Here is a 17,005-nt window from a genome sequence, read left to right as displayed (position 1 = left end):
AGAGGAGGACCAAGATCTGTTCTCCATTATTCCAGAATGCAGGACACACAACAATGGGCTCAAGTTAAAGGAAGCCAGATATCGGTTGAATATCAGGAAAAATTTCCTGTTAGAGCAGCATGACAGTTACCTCTGGAGTTAGTGGAGGCATTCAAGAAAAACTTGGATAATCACCTGGTAGATATGCTTTGATTGTATTCCTGCATTAAACAGGGGGTTGGACTTGATGGCCTTGTAGGCCCCTTCCAAAATTTTCTATGAAATCCTTCAAGCTTAGGCTTTTTTCCCTGGTGAGCCACATTTAGGTGTCTTTGGTCGAACTACCACTTGTTAAAAAGCTTGTGTGTTTAGTCATTTAGTCTTGTCCGACTCTTCGTGACCCCATGGACCAGAGCACGCCAGGCCCTCCTATCTTTCACTGCCTCCCGGAGTTGTGTCATATTCATGTTGGTTGCTTCGCAGACACTATCCAGCCATCTCATCTTCGGTCGTCCCCTTCTCCTCTTGCCGTCACACCTTCCTAACATCAAGGTTTTTTCCAAGGACTCTTTTCTTCTCATGAAGAAAAAGCTTACATACCTTGAAAAACTGTTAAGGTCACTAAACCAGATGTGATTTGATGGTACGCAACAGTTGCCATCCTTCAAAGAAGGGAAGAATGTGTTTATGTCAAAATGTAAAGATGGAACTCCAGTTGTTAGTTCCAGCACTGAATCAATTGCTGAAGGATAAGTCTACATATGTGTAAATGGGCCTACTCTAGGAAGGACTACCGGTAAGATTTACACAAGATTTTGGTTTTATATAATGGCTGAAATCCTGTTGGATGGTTCCACCTGCATAGTGGGAATGATCTTGTCAGTGACTGATTGCGGCTGATAAAGGGTGCATGTGACTTCATCTCGCATGTAAGCCACGTGCACCCCGTAATTAAATAAGGATGTTCTTAATAGGTGGCAATCTGCTTCTGAGGAGGACACTGTTCCTGCGGCAGAGCGTGAAACTACACAACAGGATTTTGACCAATATTAAAGCCATATAGTATTGCTTGATTTTTTTTTTCTGAATCATATAGTTCAAATAGCTGGGATATTAAAATGCTTCATCAGATTTAGTGCTGTTTAGGGATCCCAAATCCTCCAGAAAGTCAACTTCATTGAAAAAACAGTCAACTCGCAGACTGAATTATTAACCAGTATAGGTAGGCAGGAAAATTAGGTGTCTCAAAACTTCTATGTCTGTACTATACAAATGATGGTTGTTTAAGTGATTACTTTCAATTTCACATACTGTATAAGGAGAACTTTACCAAAAAACAAAAAAAAAATTGGGTAGAGAGCTGCAATTGAAGCAAAGTGTTAGGGATGCATTCATGAACTTTATTCTGATGCATTTCAGGTAGAACAAAAAGTGATACCCTGTTTTATAAACAGAGCACTTAAGTGATTCAAAGATTGACTCAAGTGGAGTAAATCCTAAAAGTGAAGCTTAGTAATCCATGGTTGCAAGAGATCAACCTTATCTCTGCTGAACAGTAAACGTAAAACAGCAATACACATTTGGGGGAAGTAACAGTACAATAGCTTGTATAACTAGGTGGTGCCATTTCACTACTACATACTTCATACCAAATGAATGTCTCTTGTGAGTAACATGCTGACTTTTCAGAGTTTGAAATAATCAGTGCTTTGGTAACAGCTCCTCTTTGTTTTGTTTTGAATCCAAAAACTGTAGCCAGAGGGTGCAATACAGGAAAAACTGCTGTGTTCAAGGAGGGTGCAGGAGCATTCTGAAACCAGTAATTAAGCGTAAGGCATTCCTTCTTGGAAGACAATGGGGTCACTTCACTTTAATAATTTGAAATCTATAGATTTAAGAAGGATCAGGGTGATAGCTTTAATTCATCATCTGAAACTAGGAAGTCAGAGTATTAATTGCACACATGAAAGCCACTGCCACGGTGATTATGGAAGCTTAGTAGCCACTGACTAGTTTTTGGGCACAGCAGTATTTTCTCTGTTGCAAATGCTTTTTAAAATGCTATCACAGTGCCATCGCTTTAGAGATAGCAAACATAATATTGTCAATACTTCAGGTAAAAGTAGGTAAGGTGAATGCATAAATTTTGGCAAAAACTCATGATCGTGTATTTGAATTGTGTCATAACTGATGGCGACAAAGTGATGTTGCCCTATTTACATCAATAGGACTAGCCACCACCTCGATCTTTGAAATCATACCTCGTTCAATAAAAATAGTTGCCATTTTTAAAATGACATCGGTATCTAAATTCAGTTTCAGAATATGTTATTCCACCCTCATAGCACAGTGGATTGTATAAAGAACAGAATAGACTGGGAGGAGTTCTAATTCATGTCCATTAATTCTGTGCTAGATAATGAACTAGAATCTTTTTGAATGCTTTCAAAAAGTGATGCCATTTCAGGATTGGCTCTGATTTGAGATGAAAATTCGGCCATCACAGGGCTTTTATCTACATCAGGGATGGTCAGCAGAGCAGCTACTGCCCTCATGGCTGAGCGTTTCAGCTCATCTTGCTTCTCAAATTCCTGTTTCACAGAACCAGCTTTTACCTAAAGAAACAGATTAAACAACATAATGAAAATCGGCCACCTTGAAGATCTTCATGCTGGAAATAAAATATCAATAATCATCCTGCCTGATAGGCTTGTGGCTGTCTGCAATTTGACCATCACATTGGTCACCTGACTACAAAACAGATGAAGGAAAAGCCTTGGCTATTCCAAATGGATTCTACTTTACATATTTACATATAGAGGTTACAGCCATATTTGAAATAACCCCAAACACAACATGAAACAGTACAGTGGTGCCTCAACTTACGAACTTAATCCGTTCCAGAAGATAGTTGTAACTCAAAATGGTTGTAAGTCGAAGCATCATTTCCCATAAGAATGCATTCAAATACAGTACGATTAATCTGTTCTGGCCGAAGCAAAAAAAAAAAAAAAAAGACCCCAAAACAGCTTGGGCAAAAGAGCTACAAAGAAGCAGCCTCTTCGCCACCAACGGTTAGCAGTTTGAATTTTCCGCCTTTTTTCCCTGCCTTTCTATCGTAACTCGAAGCTCCGGTCGCAAGTCGAAGCAAAATTTTGTGGCCAGAGCTGGTCGTAACTCGAAATGGTTGTAAGTCAGGATGTTCGTAAGGTCGAGGCACCACTGTACAGTGAAATATTCAAAAGTACAAAAACAAGTATCTGGTTGTGATTATAGATTGTCTTCCCCTGCTTTTCCCTGGGGTGATATACATGGGAGTGTCCAACCTTCAATAGTCCAGAGGCCAAAATATGCATGATTTGGGCCATAGAGGCCTGAACCTGCTCCCATGATTTTATTTATTTATTTATTTATTTATTTATTTATTTATTTATTTATTTATTTATTTATTTATTTATATGCTGCCCACTCTACCCAGAGGTCTCATGTCAGATTTATTTCAAAATGTGACAAAATTGCCCTCCCCAGGCCCTCTAGAGGATAGAGGGGGAATGTTAATGTTTTTCTAAATAAATCAGAAATTGGAAGCAAACTGCTGCTCCCAGAGGCCATCAAGAATGGTGATTTAATTTCTTTTTTTTAAAAAAAAGTCACAGGCATCCCTGCATTATGTAGCAGCAGGGCATACACACTTTTCAAAACCAAAATTGGATTCTTGCCACTTCCAGATCCACCGACTCCCCTATTTTGGTGGGTTATGGAAGCAAAAGAGGGGTTACTGGACCTGTTGAAGTGGTTCATCTTTGCTGTAGGAGGCAAAACAAAGACATACTCATGGTTTTCAAAGGCAAAAGGCTTTGCTGCAATCAGCCCTTATTCCGGGAGTAGATTTCAGCAAACAAAGGCAGGGACTAGCTTGAGCACAGAGGTTCTTGCAATCTATAGGTCTGCAAGGAAATGAGTCTTCTAATGGTACCATGTGTATTACCTTAGTAGAGCATGTCGCACGCAGGGGCTCAATGAGCCGTTCTAATCGTTGTAGAACAGCATTAGGGCAGAGTGTTGATAGGCGAGCTAGCATAATGAATGTTAGCATCTAGAAATAATAGTTAAGGGAGAGTCAAAGGGGTTCATTAGTATTTTCCACCAATTTCTACTGCCAGGTTTCAAGTACAGTGGTGCCTCGCATTACAATGTTAATTCGTTCCAGGGAAGTCGCTGTAGAACGAAAACATCGTAAAGTGAAATTAAAAAGCCATAGAAACACATTAAAACTCGATTAATGTGTTCCTATGGGCTTGAGACTCACCGTCCAGCGAAGATCCTCCATAGCGTGGCCATTTTCACTGCCTGTGCAGCGAGGAATCCGTCCCAGAAAACAGCGGGCGGCCATTTTTTTAACCCTGCGGCCATTTTGAAACCGCCAATCAGCTGTAGGAAAATTGTCGTTTTGCGAGAATCGGTTCCCGAAGCAGGGAACCGATCATCGCAAAGCGAAATTCCCTCGCAGGAAACATCGTTTTGCGATCACAAAAACTTTGTCGTTATGCGATTTCATCGTAAACCGGAGCACTCGTCTTGCGAGGCACCACTGTACTTCATGCTTATTTTCACACAACAAAATACTATACAAAATTCATATGAAATCCTTTATCACAGTGGTCCTCAACTTTTTGATACCAAGGACTGGTTTAGTTGAAGACCATTTTTCCAAAGATTGGGGGGGGGGGTACTTTGTATGTAGTAGGTTATTGGAGGATAGCTTTGAATTGAGCTCATAAAGGAAATGGTGATCAGGAGCAGGAGGTGAGCTGCAATTGAAGCTCCGCCTCCTGTTAGATCAGCAACGGCTTAGAACCTCATAGGAGCGTGCTGACAGGAGGCGGAGCTTCGCTTGCCACTTACCTTCTGCTCACTGTTCAACTGTCCCCGGCAGCCCAGTCCTTCCAAGGCCACAGATGGGGACCGATCTGTGGCCCAGGCTTTGGGGACCCCTGCTTTATCAGAACCAGGGCTGTAGACTTTTTCAGCCAAATGCCAAATTCTGGATTGGGGTTCATTGTGTCGATCTAGGTGTGGAACAGATTGAAGCAAAGAGCCCAGACCCAGTGGTCTTCCACCATCCCAGAGTTCACCAGCGAAACTAAGCATTTGAAGGGTGAAAACAAAGATAGTAGTTAAGCTTAAGTTTTAACACAGTAGGGTCTGATCCTTCTTTTTTTCCCCCGTTTGTATGTTTGGCGTTTCAGGGTTTCTGTCTTGCCTGGGTTGGGGTCTTTTGCCAGACATTTGCTGAACGCATTGTCCACAGAGAAAGAATACTGCCTGTGGTCCTTCAGCTTTTTCTTCTCTCCCTCACACACACTACATTAACGTTCTTGCTTACACATAGTGTCTACTTGTGAGCAGGAACCTCTTTTCATTCTCATCATTGCTTGCTTTACAGCAAGTGACCAAAGGGGACATGGGGTGGGACTAGACACATAAGAAAGAATACAAATGATGAAAACAAGCAAAATCAGTGTGGTTTGCCCCAAGATCTGAAGAGCCACATGCCTAGAATTTGGCATAGTAATTCAGACAGAGAATTCAGACAGAATTGAGACACTTTGGGTCCAGATCTGAACTGCTGAAATGGCAACTGGATCAAATGGGGAAACCTGCACAAAGCCCAAATGAGAATTGGCTACAGTCCCACCATAGTGTGCTCTAAAATTCTTGCAGAATAGTTGTTGCTCATATAAAGGTGCTGCTTGCGTGTGGATTTTCTTTCTTTCTTATGGATCAGTTGGCTACCTTTTTTTTTTGTATTTTGTGTAACTGGTATAAGCAACCTCCAGCATCCAAATCTGTACTGGAAAACATCTTCCACATTTTCTAAAATAAACTGGAAGGAGCAAATGATATCAAATCTCTGTTCAGCTCTTCTCTCCCAACATGCCCATGGCAAGAGCCCTATCCTGCCATTCTGAATCAAAGTAAAAATCTGAACAGAGATGTTCTGAATTTAAAATCTCAGTGAAATGCAGCCCTACAGGAAATGTTGGACCACAGTTCTCAGTATTCACCATTAGCTGCAGTACAACAACATTTGTAGAGGGAGCAAACTTTGCCCAGTCCTGTTTTGGAGAAAAGGGTTTCAGCTTTCGGGGCCATGGAAGACCACAACCACCACCACTACAACAACTGTCCCTTTTAGGCCTGGGAATGAAGGGAACGACCCTGTTCTCACTGCACATTGCAACGGAGGTGGGAAACAGGCCTCACCAAACTGTCCTGAAGAGCTGCTTAGCCCTTTTTAGTGAAAAGCAAAAAAAACCACAGGTTTCAACCCTAGGATGATAACAAAAACGATTGGCCTACCCGGATATCGTAATGATCTTTCAAGCCATCCTCCACATGATTCAAGTACTCATAAATGTCCAGTCGGTCAAGGCAGCTTTCCAAAAGGGTGTACATGCACTCAAAGGCAGCTTTTCTCACATCCAAGCCATCATCTACAGTGTGTTTAAATGGCCCCATCTCTACCTAAAAAAAGAAAGAGAGAACAGCTGCTTGTTTAACAAGGAAGAAGGGCTCTCTTATCAACAGGGTAAACAGGAACTCATATAGGATCAGCACAGAAACTGGTGCAAAAACTCTTCTATACAGCCAAACCAACTGCAAAGGAAGCTGTTCTGGATCAGGCCAACAGGCTGCCTCCCTAACAAGAGACAAAGATTTTAAACTGTTCCGCTAATTTCCTTTGCTTTTTTATTGCAAACCGTTGTTTTAATTCAGATTTTTCACAGTGTTTTAAACCAAAAGAATAACTGACTGAACTTAGTTAAAATGTTTCAATTATTATAATTTATTGTAAACAAATTATTGTAAATTTTTAGTGATACTTAAAAAAATCTATCATAAACTGCCTTGCATCCTAGTCCTGGGAGATCATTGCCATCTCTAACAAACAAAAATAGACAAAGCAGTTCAGTATCCGCATCAACCAGTTGGTTTCATAATAGTAATAGCGTCATAATCTAGAACACTTTTGTCACAATTCCCTATTCAGTCCCATCCATGTGTCCCCTTGCCTTGTGCTGCCCAACACCCTTCTCTAATCTATTGGAGTCTTGTACTCCTGCAATTTCAGTCCTACTGATATAGCGTGTTTCCCTGAAAATAAGACAGGGTCTTTATTAATTTTCACAATAGAGCTTATTTTCAGGGGATGTTTTATTTTTCATGCACAACAATCTAAATACAGTCATGTCATCTTCTTTGGGTTGCTGCACAAAAGTGGAGGGTGCGGTTCCACTTAACGGGCTTATTTTTGGGGTAGGGCTTATATTACGAACATCGTGAAAAATCATACTAGGGGTTATTATCAGGAAAACAGGGTAGCAGCAATCCCTGGTGCTACAAGACCTTGTTTCAGAGATGCTAATCTCCCTCAGATAAGATTAGAGACTGACAGATGTTTCCCTGCCATTTAGACTAGGACGTCCAAAACATTTAAAACTTCAAAGCCAGCTAGAAGTGGGATGCCCTCTCCAACAAGCCTCCTACAGACTTCACTTCTAGTTCTCCTATTCCTAGACCCAGGGCTTCATCTCAGGGAGCTGGTTCACTCACTCACCTGATTTTCAGGGGTCTCAGATCACTCTGTTTGGTGTTCTGAAAGCCCAGCCATAGGAACACTTAGTCCTTAAAAATGATGGCTGAATGCTACAACAACCAGGGAAAGGCTCCCCACATGGTACACAACAATTGTGCTCTTCTTCTTCCAACAGGTATATTGCAAATCCCCAGGGTGGTTGCTTTCTTCCCTATCAAAATTCGCACTTAACTATTTAAATATGCCCTCTTGGAAGGTTATTTTTGTCTCTCCCCTTCATTTTATACTGTTATTGCCTGTTTCCTCTATTTCAAAAATATTCCTACTGCACTTTATATTGATTATGTACATTCTCATTCTACTGTACATACACATAAAGACCATTTGGCAGGAACCAAGTATCATCCTTTATCTGATGAACAAACTATTTAGCAGTTTATGAATGAGTTGGGTTTTGAACAAATTTTGGAGAAGTTACTTTTTGGACTACATGGCTCTCCCACACAGCAGCTGGGAGATTATGAGAATAATAATAATAAATAATAAATAATAAATAATAATAAATAATAATAAATAATAAATAATAACAATAACAATAACAATAATAATAACACCCACCACCACCACCACCACCACCACCCAAAAATTTCCAAATTCTGGTTTTGAACTCCATTTTAACTTGCAGGACACACCACCTGTTTCTTCGTGCTATCCAAAATTTAAAATCCACTTTTCTTACAATGAAAGAGTTAAGAAAAATGCTTACCTAATAGATTTTTTTTAAAGTATCACTAAAAATTTACAACAATTTGTTTACAATAAATTATAATAATTGAAACATTTTAACTAAGTTAAATCCCTACTATAGAATTAATCCAAATAACTCTGTCTGCTTTACCCTGAGAATATATACATGCATTTTCAGAGAGAAAGCCAAGGTCTTGAGGATAAGATTGCAAGGGATAGTGCCATCCCAGGTCCGTACCTCTCGTATGAGTTCCCTTCTGATCTTTGTTTCATTGTACAGGTGGGGCAAGACTGTGCTGAGCTGGTCTCGGATTAGAGAAGGTTTGTTGTGAGCAGCAGAATTAAACATAGCTAAAGCAACACGGCGAACATTCAAATCAGGATCTTGAAGAGTTTTCAGGAAGTCACCTATATGTAAGAATGCAAAAACAACTGTTTTTAAAAGCATCATATCCTTTAGGAATGCGTTCACACTTAGAGGGAGCCCCTAGCTTGGACATACTTTACTCATATAAGTAACAAGTGTGAAGATAGATATTTTATTGAATAAACCTTCAGAATGTTTTAATTTAAATGCAATAAACTTATAATGAAAACAAAAAAACCCAGTAGATACTCAACTTGTCAAACTTAACACGATAATTTAAAACAAAGCATTAAAATTATTAAATGTTTTAGTTTTCATATGTTTTACTTAGTTATTATTATACATTTTATTTAGTCAATTAATTATACTAAAATAAAAGTTGCAATTTTAATAAAATCCCAATGAGGATAAAATGTATTAGATGGCTCATTTAAACAGATGTGCTTTATTTTTCTTCCTTGCTGAGAGTAGCTGCTTTACCTGCAAAGAGGGCACCTCTCAGTCACAAACTGATTGGAACCTTGTAGACAGAACTTTAGGGTGTTGTCAACGTCCCACGACCTCCCACTTTCTCTTGCGGTCAAGGAATGGGGCTAAATAATGTTCTCTGATGCCGGGATACAGCTGGCAAAACAGCAGATGGCAGAGAAGTGTCTTGCTCGCACATGAGTTCTACAAAGGAGCAAGAGCCTAGGAAGCTCTGGATCCTTGCTCACATGTGGAGCAGGACCCTTCTCCAGCTGTGTTGCTGCTTGCATGAGTATAGTAATGAGGAGGGGGCTGGAGGTCTAAACATGTACACAAATCCAGAGGCTCTACTGTCCAAACGTGGCTGTGGTGCTTTGTCACAACGTAGCAAGAACAAATTGCAAGAAATTTGCGCAACCTAGTGCTTTCCAGATGTATTGGACTCCAGGTGCTGACATGGACAGAAAATAGATCAGAGAGCTTTTCCTTATTATAAACTCATTGTATTGCAAAAAGAAGTTTGGTTGTATCCACTGATAGCTTTGCTTCAGCTTCCTCTTGTTGAGCTCAGGGCATCTTAAGCAGCCCACCCCACCACAAAAGTGGGCCAGAAGATCTGGAACTCACTAGAACAGAATGTGGTCTGGCACAGGGGTCTGCAATACTGAGGGGGAGAGAAGTGAATTCATGAAGATGAAGCCATAATTGAAAACATCTGCCATTAAGATGAAGCCACAACTGAAGTGTGTTTGATCCTGTGTTGAATGACTACAGTATATTGTTTCATTGCCTTTTTCTAAAACAATATGTGAATGCTTTATTGCTTGACAGTTTGGGGGAGGGGGGAGACAGGGGCAGAGTTGCACAGTGGAAAGTGTGTTTAACCTCAGGGTAGGCCTTTCTCCGATCCCAAGGACAGTGTCTAAAGCAGTTGCGTCTCCTTTCACCTCTACGTTTCTTTTTTCCACTGTTTTTTTCAGTAGACACCCTTAACAATTTATGACTCCACCACCATAATCCCTGTAGTTTTAACAGGAAGTCTTGGAAGTTCATAGAACTATTTCCATTTTCCAAAGGTGTGCTCTTAATGGCCCCCCAAACAAACAAACAAGAGACAGCGAGAGAGCTGTTTCTTTAAAACAGAAATGAGCCATTTTGAGAGATCCAGGGTTTAATTTCCCACCTGCTCAGACTCACTTCAGGCCACATTGTGCCACCTATCAAAATTGGCAAGTCTGCACAAAACCCTTATTTTCTTTAGCAAAACAGGATGCACCAAGGCCACATAGATTGGTTTCAAGGAGAAACATAGTTTCAGGAGCACCATTTGTAACATATACCAAAAACAATGGGACTACAAAATGGTGTGGGGATTGCATGCAGTCCACATGCCCCCCCTCCACTTCTTTATACAAGCATTTAACCTTCCAGTTTCACCGATGATGGCTAGCAAGTGTACCCTCCTCATTTTTATTTTCATTTAATGGAATTTGTATTCCAGAAAGTCTTGAAAGCAAACTTAATGTACTGCTCCTATTACTAGTTTGTGGGGTTTGTATGCATCTGAAGTCTTAAGACTAGTAATGCCTGATCTCAAACAGCAGTTTCAAAATCAAATATTACCTATGCATCCTTTCAAAAGAGGATCAATAGGCTGAGGCTGATCTGAAATTGTGAATTTGATTGCGGTAACTACAGTACTTCGAGCATATGGGGAACCTAAACAAAAGAAGAGAAGAAATATCACTGACTAATAAGGAACACAGTAATTATCACTGCATGAGAATACAGGGATGATATTAAGCAGCAAAGCAAATCAACATTCTACAACACAATTCTAAAAATGGGAGCAGGCCAAACAACAAATTATAACTTTGAAACTGGTCTTTTCCCTTCATTTCTTTTCTTTTCACCCTCACTCCCTGATGACCACATTTAGAATCATATACTTCTGGACTGTGTGATTATCAATAACATTTTAACATGTTAGAATTAATGATTCCATATTTCTGGGCAAGTTTTCCCAAATGTTAGTGCACAGCAATGAATACAGCATGTGGGCCATCCAAGCGAAGCCTTCTAGCCCACGCTAGGAAAGTAAATGAATTCTGGCACTGGTGATCCATGCATAAGGTAAAGGTAAAGGTTCCCCTGACAATTTTTGTCCAGTCGTGTTCAACTCTAGGGGGCGGTGCTCATCCCCGTTTCCAAGCCATAGAGCCAGCGTTTTTGTTCGAAGACAATCTTCCGTGGTCACATGGCCAGTGCGACTTAGACACAGAACGCTGTTACCTTCCCACCAAGGTGGTCCCTATTTATCTACTTGCATTTGCATGCTTTCGAACCGCTAGGTTGGCGGGAGCTGGGACAAGCGACGGGCGCTCACTCCGTCACGTGGATTCGATCTTACGACTGCTTGGTCTTCTGACCCTGCAGCACAGAGGCTTCTGTGGTTTAGCCCACAGCGCCACCACGTCCCTTGCATACCCTCCAATAAAATAAATCACAACACAATATCTTGAAACTATTTGCACAGTGCTCAAACCATCTTGCCCCAGAGAACTACAACTGCTTTCGTCCTGTTTTTTTGTTCTTCTTCACACTACCTGAGGACAGTTGCTTCTTCAGCCGAGGCAGCAGCTGAGACGGATTCACCACAGTCAGTTTCCCCAAGCATTCGGCAACGACGTTGCGTGTCCCTTCTTCCGCACACTCACAGTGCTTGAAAAGCAGGGCCCAGATGTCCTCCACGTAGGGTTTCAGGCTGTCTGCTGAGGAGGAACTGATCACTTCCTTCAAGGAGTGGAGCAACAAGTACTGCCGCTTGGGCTGGCCCCCAATCTCTTTGAGCATGAAGGGAAGGAATTCTTTAAGGCTACCAACGCTGATATTCCCCAGAGCATAGGAGGCTGCAGATTTCACCTCTTCGCTGGGCGAAGCAAAGGCATCCAAGATCACCACTTTGAGCTCCTTCTGAGCACTGAGGTTTGTGGTGCGTCCTATTTCCGCCAGGCAAAGGAAAGCCAGCATTTTCACAGCAGCACTGGACTTAGGGTTCTTCACGTCCTGAACAAACTGGCTGACCACCCCGGGTGCTTCTTTGGGGCAGACGGACGAAAGAGCCGCCACACACTTGGCGACAGAGTGGTAGGCCTGCTTGTGCAAATTAACAGACATCCCAGCAGGGCTTGAGGAATATATGGGACTTGTGAGCTGCTTCATCAGTTCGGCATAGCTCATGTTGACTGTCTTGGTTACAACCAAGGCTTGAAAGAAGTCCACGATAGCATTCAGAGCTCCTCCTTGCATCAAGGGAGAGTAAACCAGCTGAAAAAGCTCTGATAGAACGGTGCCGCTGATCTTGGACAAGGAAGAGGGATAGACCTTAGCTAAGGTGGTCAGAAACGTGATTGCCACCTGGGAAACATGCATATCATTCTCACTAATCAAATCTGGAAGCTCCATTAGAACACAGTCAATCATGGCAGGCTTGAGGCTATCGCTGTAGTTCTTGATTAAGATGCCCAGGGCGGTCAAGGTACTCAGTTTCAAGGCACGCTGATTCTTACGCAAGAAGGATGCCAAAATGGGGAAGCCTTCCCCCAGAATGGGCCTTAAATCTATTTTGAGTGGAGAACTAGCAATTAAAGACAGCGCTTTGACCGTGGTCAGTCTTGTGATTTCATTTTTCAGCCTCTCCAGAAAAATTTTCAAAGTTGGCTGAAGATCACTGCATAGATAATCTCCAAGATTGCAAACAATTTGTCCCATGCAAGAAATAGCTCTTTCTTTCACCTCCTGATCAATGTCGGCAGCTTTCAGCCTCTTCAGAGTAGCTGCAAACAGGTCTTTCACATAAGGCTTGGCATCAAATGTACAAGGCACGTCCAGAGGCCGAATGACTTTCACAAGCTGCTGGGTGACGAGCAGAGCTTCGGAGGTGATCTTATAAAAAGGATCCCCAATGCAAGTCACCACGGGTGGGAGCAGGGCCTTAATGTGGGGATGGAATACTTCCCGGGAGTGGTTGCAAAGAACGACATGGAGGAACGACAGTGTATCAATCTTCATGTTGGAGGAGCTGGATTTATCCATCAAGGAGAAAACAATACCTGTTTGGAGAATACATTTGATAGATTTGATCTGTTTTTTTTGTAATAATACAGTATTTTGAACACATTAAACCATTTTTTAAAGTTTGGGGGAGGACCCAATTCATTGGGTCCCTAGCAGATGCCAAAGGAATGCTCAGTCCCTCTGCCAAGGGAGTGACTGAATGATCCAGTCACACTGGAGAGTGTGCCTCTAATGGCAACATTTTGAAGAAGTGTGGCTTAGCAGGGATAAGAAATCCCTGAAATTATTCCAGAGTACACACAAAATTGAGCAGCAAGTGTGCAACTTCAAACCAGTCCACCACAAATATGTGGTGTTCAAATTGACTTTTGAGGTGAATGGATTTTGGAAGAGTTACCTTTTTAAAAAAACTACAGTTCCCAAAATCTCATAGCCGGTGTGGCCACTGGTCCAGCTGGCTGAGGGTTTAGAAGCTGTAGCCCAAAAAAACAGCTATTCCAAATTCAGTGCCAAATTTTGACATCAGTTAAGCCAAGAGCAAAATATCCATGGACTTGTATAAAGAAAAGAAAACTAAGGAATTAAGAGAATAGGACTGAAAAGAGGCCACTGCCATAGTGCTAGATGTTTCACATATAAGAGTGAAAAAACAATGTTCTACACCTGCCTCTTGCAACCTTCCAGATGCATTAGATAACAATAATTACAGTATCATCTCTAGACATCACCATGGAGGTCTGTGGTGTGTGTTGTAACCCCGTGCAGCTAGAAAGCACTCGGTGGGGGGGGGCAGACGTTTCTAGAATAAAATAACTTCCCACCCTTCTGTCCTTCCACCTCAAAGGCAAACTTTACCAGGCACGAGGGCAGGTACGTGATCTGCTAAGCAGCCAGGGAGAACGTTGGCCAACTCTGTCAGGAGGGTGAAGCAGCCCTGTCTGGACTTGACACTCTTCTCTTTGAGCTGCTTGTGCAAGGCTTTGATGATGTTTGGAACCTGTAAGATGAGAAAGAAACTCAGTAACCAAACACAAGCAGACCATCTGAACTTAAGGCTGTGTTAATAATTTAGCATTAAAATGGAACGTGATCCCATCAGCAAAGAGGCTCCGTTACATAAGAAGGAGTGCAGCTGTGCACTTTTTTTTTACAATTATTATTATTCATTGATGTGAACAATGAGGTGACCTTATTTTCATTCCAGCAATAACTTTATAGAAATTGCTGTTTCAAAGATGATAGCCAGAATCAGGTCAGCAATTTACACTTGCATACATGAAATTGCCAAATCATGGCAGCCAACGTTCCCTTAAAGCTGTGTGAGCATCGGGCCGTGCAGCACCACGCCAAGGTTGTGTAGCCAAGCCAGTGTTGGCACCCATTTTGCTTCCAGTCACAGCGGGAATCACAACCACTTTCAGAGGTACCACAAGGCTCCTTAAAATCCACACATTAGGACCATCAGATCAAGACAGGCATTTTTTAAAAAAACTGGTGCTTATATACTAACGTGTAAATATGTTCAGAATCAGTGTGGAACTGTTTTTCTGGACTCTCAATCTGCACACAGCATATTATTTTATAATCCGTGATTGGCTGTCAGTCAATCAAGATCTGAATGTGTGACATCAAACACTAATTTTAAATGGCAGTTGCGGCTTCGTTTCATAATGCATGGATGGGCCCATGGCTAAGAATAAGTAATCAAGCAAGAATCACAGAGGATCTCAACAAATGTCATTACCAGGCTATTGTGCAATTCACTTATGTAATAACGGTATTCAATTTGCTACTCCTGATAGAACAGGGGCGGGCAGCACACAGCTTGTGAGAAAAAGGCAGCCCCTCAAGGCCACCTTTGCAGCCCCAGAACTCCCCATTGAAAAGTTACAAAATTTTTAGGGCAAAAAAAACAAGAGTCCTCACTCTGTTCCTGGGAGCCTGCAGGAACGACAGTGGTTGCATCAGGGGAGGGGTCTCGTTGGTGCCTATAAGGTTCTTATCTCTTTCAGGGACATCTTAGGGCAAAATGGAAATAGGCTATTGTGCACGAGACAAAACTGACTGTCCATCAAAGGGGCCTCCTGCACCACAAAGCCTTCCCAGTGTAGGTCATAAGACCCTCATTCCCCTATTTATGTCAATGCGTTTATTTGATTCATTTAGTCCTTTTCCCTTAAAACTGGGGCTCATAGTGGCTCCAAAGAGAAGAAGTACTATTAATGAGACAAAATAAATACATTAGATTAAAACAAAGCTAAACAACTTGTAAGATTAAAACATAACCTGCATCAGAAGCAACTTAAAATCACATCAATAAAAAAAGTAGGGCACCCACTTGGGCTAAAAATTCCCTCTCTCAGCAGAGAGTCAGTTGCCAAAAAACAAGCCTGAATAAAAAGATATCTTTTCAGGGAAGAGAGAGGGTAGCCTCCCTTATTTCCACTATCTGAAATGGCCACGAAGAAGGACCTCTTGTGTCCCTCACTGAGGAGAGCAGGACTGAGAAGGGGAGAGGAGATGCTGCTCTTGCAGCAAGTGGGGAAGAGACAAACCCACAAAAACAGCCCACAATGGGCTGCAAAAAAAAGGCCTGAGGGCCACCCCCGGCCTGTCCATGGCCTTCCCAATTGCAAGGTAGGCAAAGCCTGCCTCTTCATATACACGGACGGCTCCTGGCTCCACGGCTCACCTGGTTCTGGAGCATGGTGAGAGGGATGTCCTCCTTGCCTGTGTCGTCTGACGTGTGCAGCCAGCTCTGAATGGGCAGCGTTTGCTTCAGCAAAGATATGTAAGCACTGAAGATGTCTGCTTTAACATTCTCCTCTCTTTCCTTGAACCTGCTGATTAAAGCTGGCGAGAGGGTTTTGTAGAAATCCTGCAGAAGGTCGTGCCGAGTACTGACGATCGCCTCAAGGCACTTGGCGGCAGACCTGCGAACTTTCCAGCTGATGTCGTCGTCATCACTGTATTCATCATCACTTTCTAAGGAGGTAAAGGTAAGACCAAGTGTCATTAAAACAGAGAAATTGGGGTTGACTGCTTGAAATCGAATGGTGTTCTCTCTCTCTCTCTCTCTCTCTCTCTCTCTCTCTCTGTGTACACACACAATTTTCCTCTTTTAACCTAAGGTGAACAACACCATCAGTAAAGTACATAATGATATTAAATCTTATGATTTAACCTTCATATAGGATTTTCTGCCTGGTTAGAACCATAAACAAACATTGAACATTGCTCAATATGCAGAATAACATATGGGGGCAGGGGGAGAAGTGGACGGTGGCCCTATATCCCAGGCATAAAAAGCAGAAAGGTCATCACTGGTCCTTTCCTTCTTCTGGCTGCTACGCAAACTGGCTGAGAGCAGAACTCCCTATGGGAGAACAGGGTGCTCAGTCAGGTTTCCTGCTGGCCAGAATGGTCACTGATGGCCACTGTTCTTGGGAAAGGAAGTTAATCATAACCAAGCAGAGCACCTGGCCTCTCTGGCTCAAATAGGGTAAAGGCCAAAGCCCGGGAAGTGACAGGCTGGAATTCCCATCAGCCATGGCCAACACAGCCAAGGCTAAGAGGTGATGGAGTTGCCATTTCAATAGCATCTGTAAATGTGATTAAGCTTAATAAAAAAAATTTATTTTTAAACTAAGCTACACTCTACCATACTAAGCTTTTCATTTGCTGCTGGCCAGGGAAAGGTAAAGAGTTTTCAGCCAGTCTTTGGACTGAACAATTCAGGCAAAACACAGAGAAGCTTGAAAAGGCTC

The 17,005-nt window shown here is 42.1% G+C and overlaps 1 protein-coding gene across 1 annotated transcript in view; it reads right to left on the bottom strand.

The window, feature by feature from the left end:
- Window positions 1-1,358: 1,358 nt before the first annotated feature.
- LOC110077864 (cullin-associated NEDD8-dissociated protein 1) overlaps window positions 1,359-17,005 on the bottom strand; it is a 32,178-nt gene continuing 16,531 nt past the window's right edge. The window contains exons 8-15 of the mRNA XM_020791407.3: window positions 15,931-16,223; window positions 14,094-14,235; window positions 11,768-13,273; window positions 10,785-10,880; window positions 8,565-8,734; window positions 6,343-6,507; window positions 3,968-4,075; window positions 1,359-2,594 (exon numbers count right to left, since the gene is read on the bottom strand). Of these exons, the coding sequence (XP_020647066.2) occupies window positions 2,367-2,594; window positions 3,968-4,075; window positions 6,343-6,507; window positions 8,565-8,734; window positions 10,785-10,880; window positions 11,768-13,273; window positions 14,094-14,235; window positions 15,931-16,223 (2,708 nt within the window). The 3' untranslated portion in view covers window positions 1,359-2,366. The remainder of the gene's footprint in view (window positions 2,595-3,967; window positions 4,076-6,342; window positions 6,508-8,564; window positions 8,735-10,784; window positions 10,881-11,767; window positions 13,274-14,093; window positions 14,236-15,930; window positions 16,224-17,005) is intronic.

Source organism: Pogona vitticeps, chromosome 2 (assembly GCF_051106095.1).
Source record: "Pogona vitticeps strain Pit_001003342236 chromosome 2, PviZW2.1, whole genome shotgun sequence".
Lineage (NCBI taxonomy): Eukaryota > Metazoa > Chordata > Lepidosauria > Squamata > Agamidae > Pogona > Pogona vitticeps.
The sequence above is the reverse complement of the archived record's forward strand: the minus strand, read 5'-3'. Positions and strand labels throughout refer to the sequence as shown.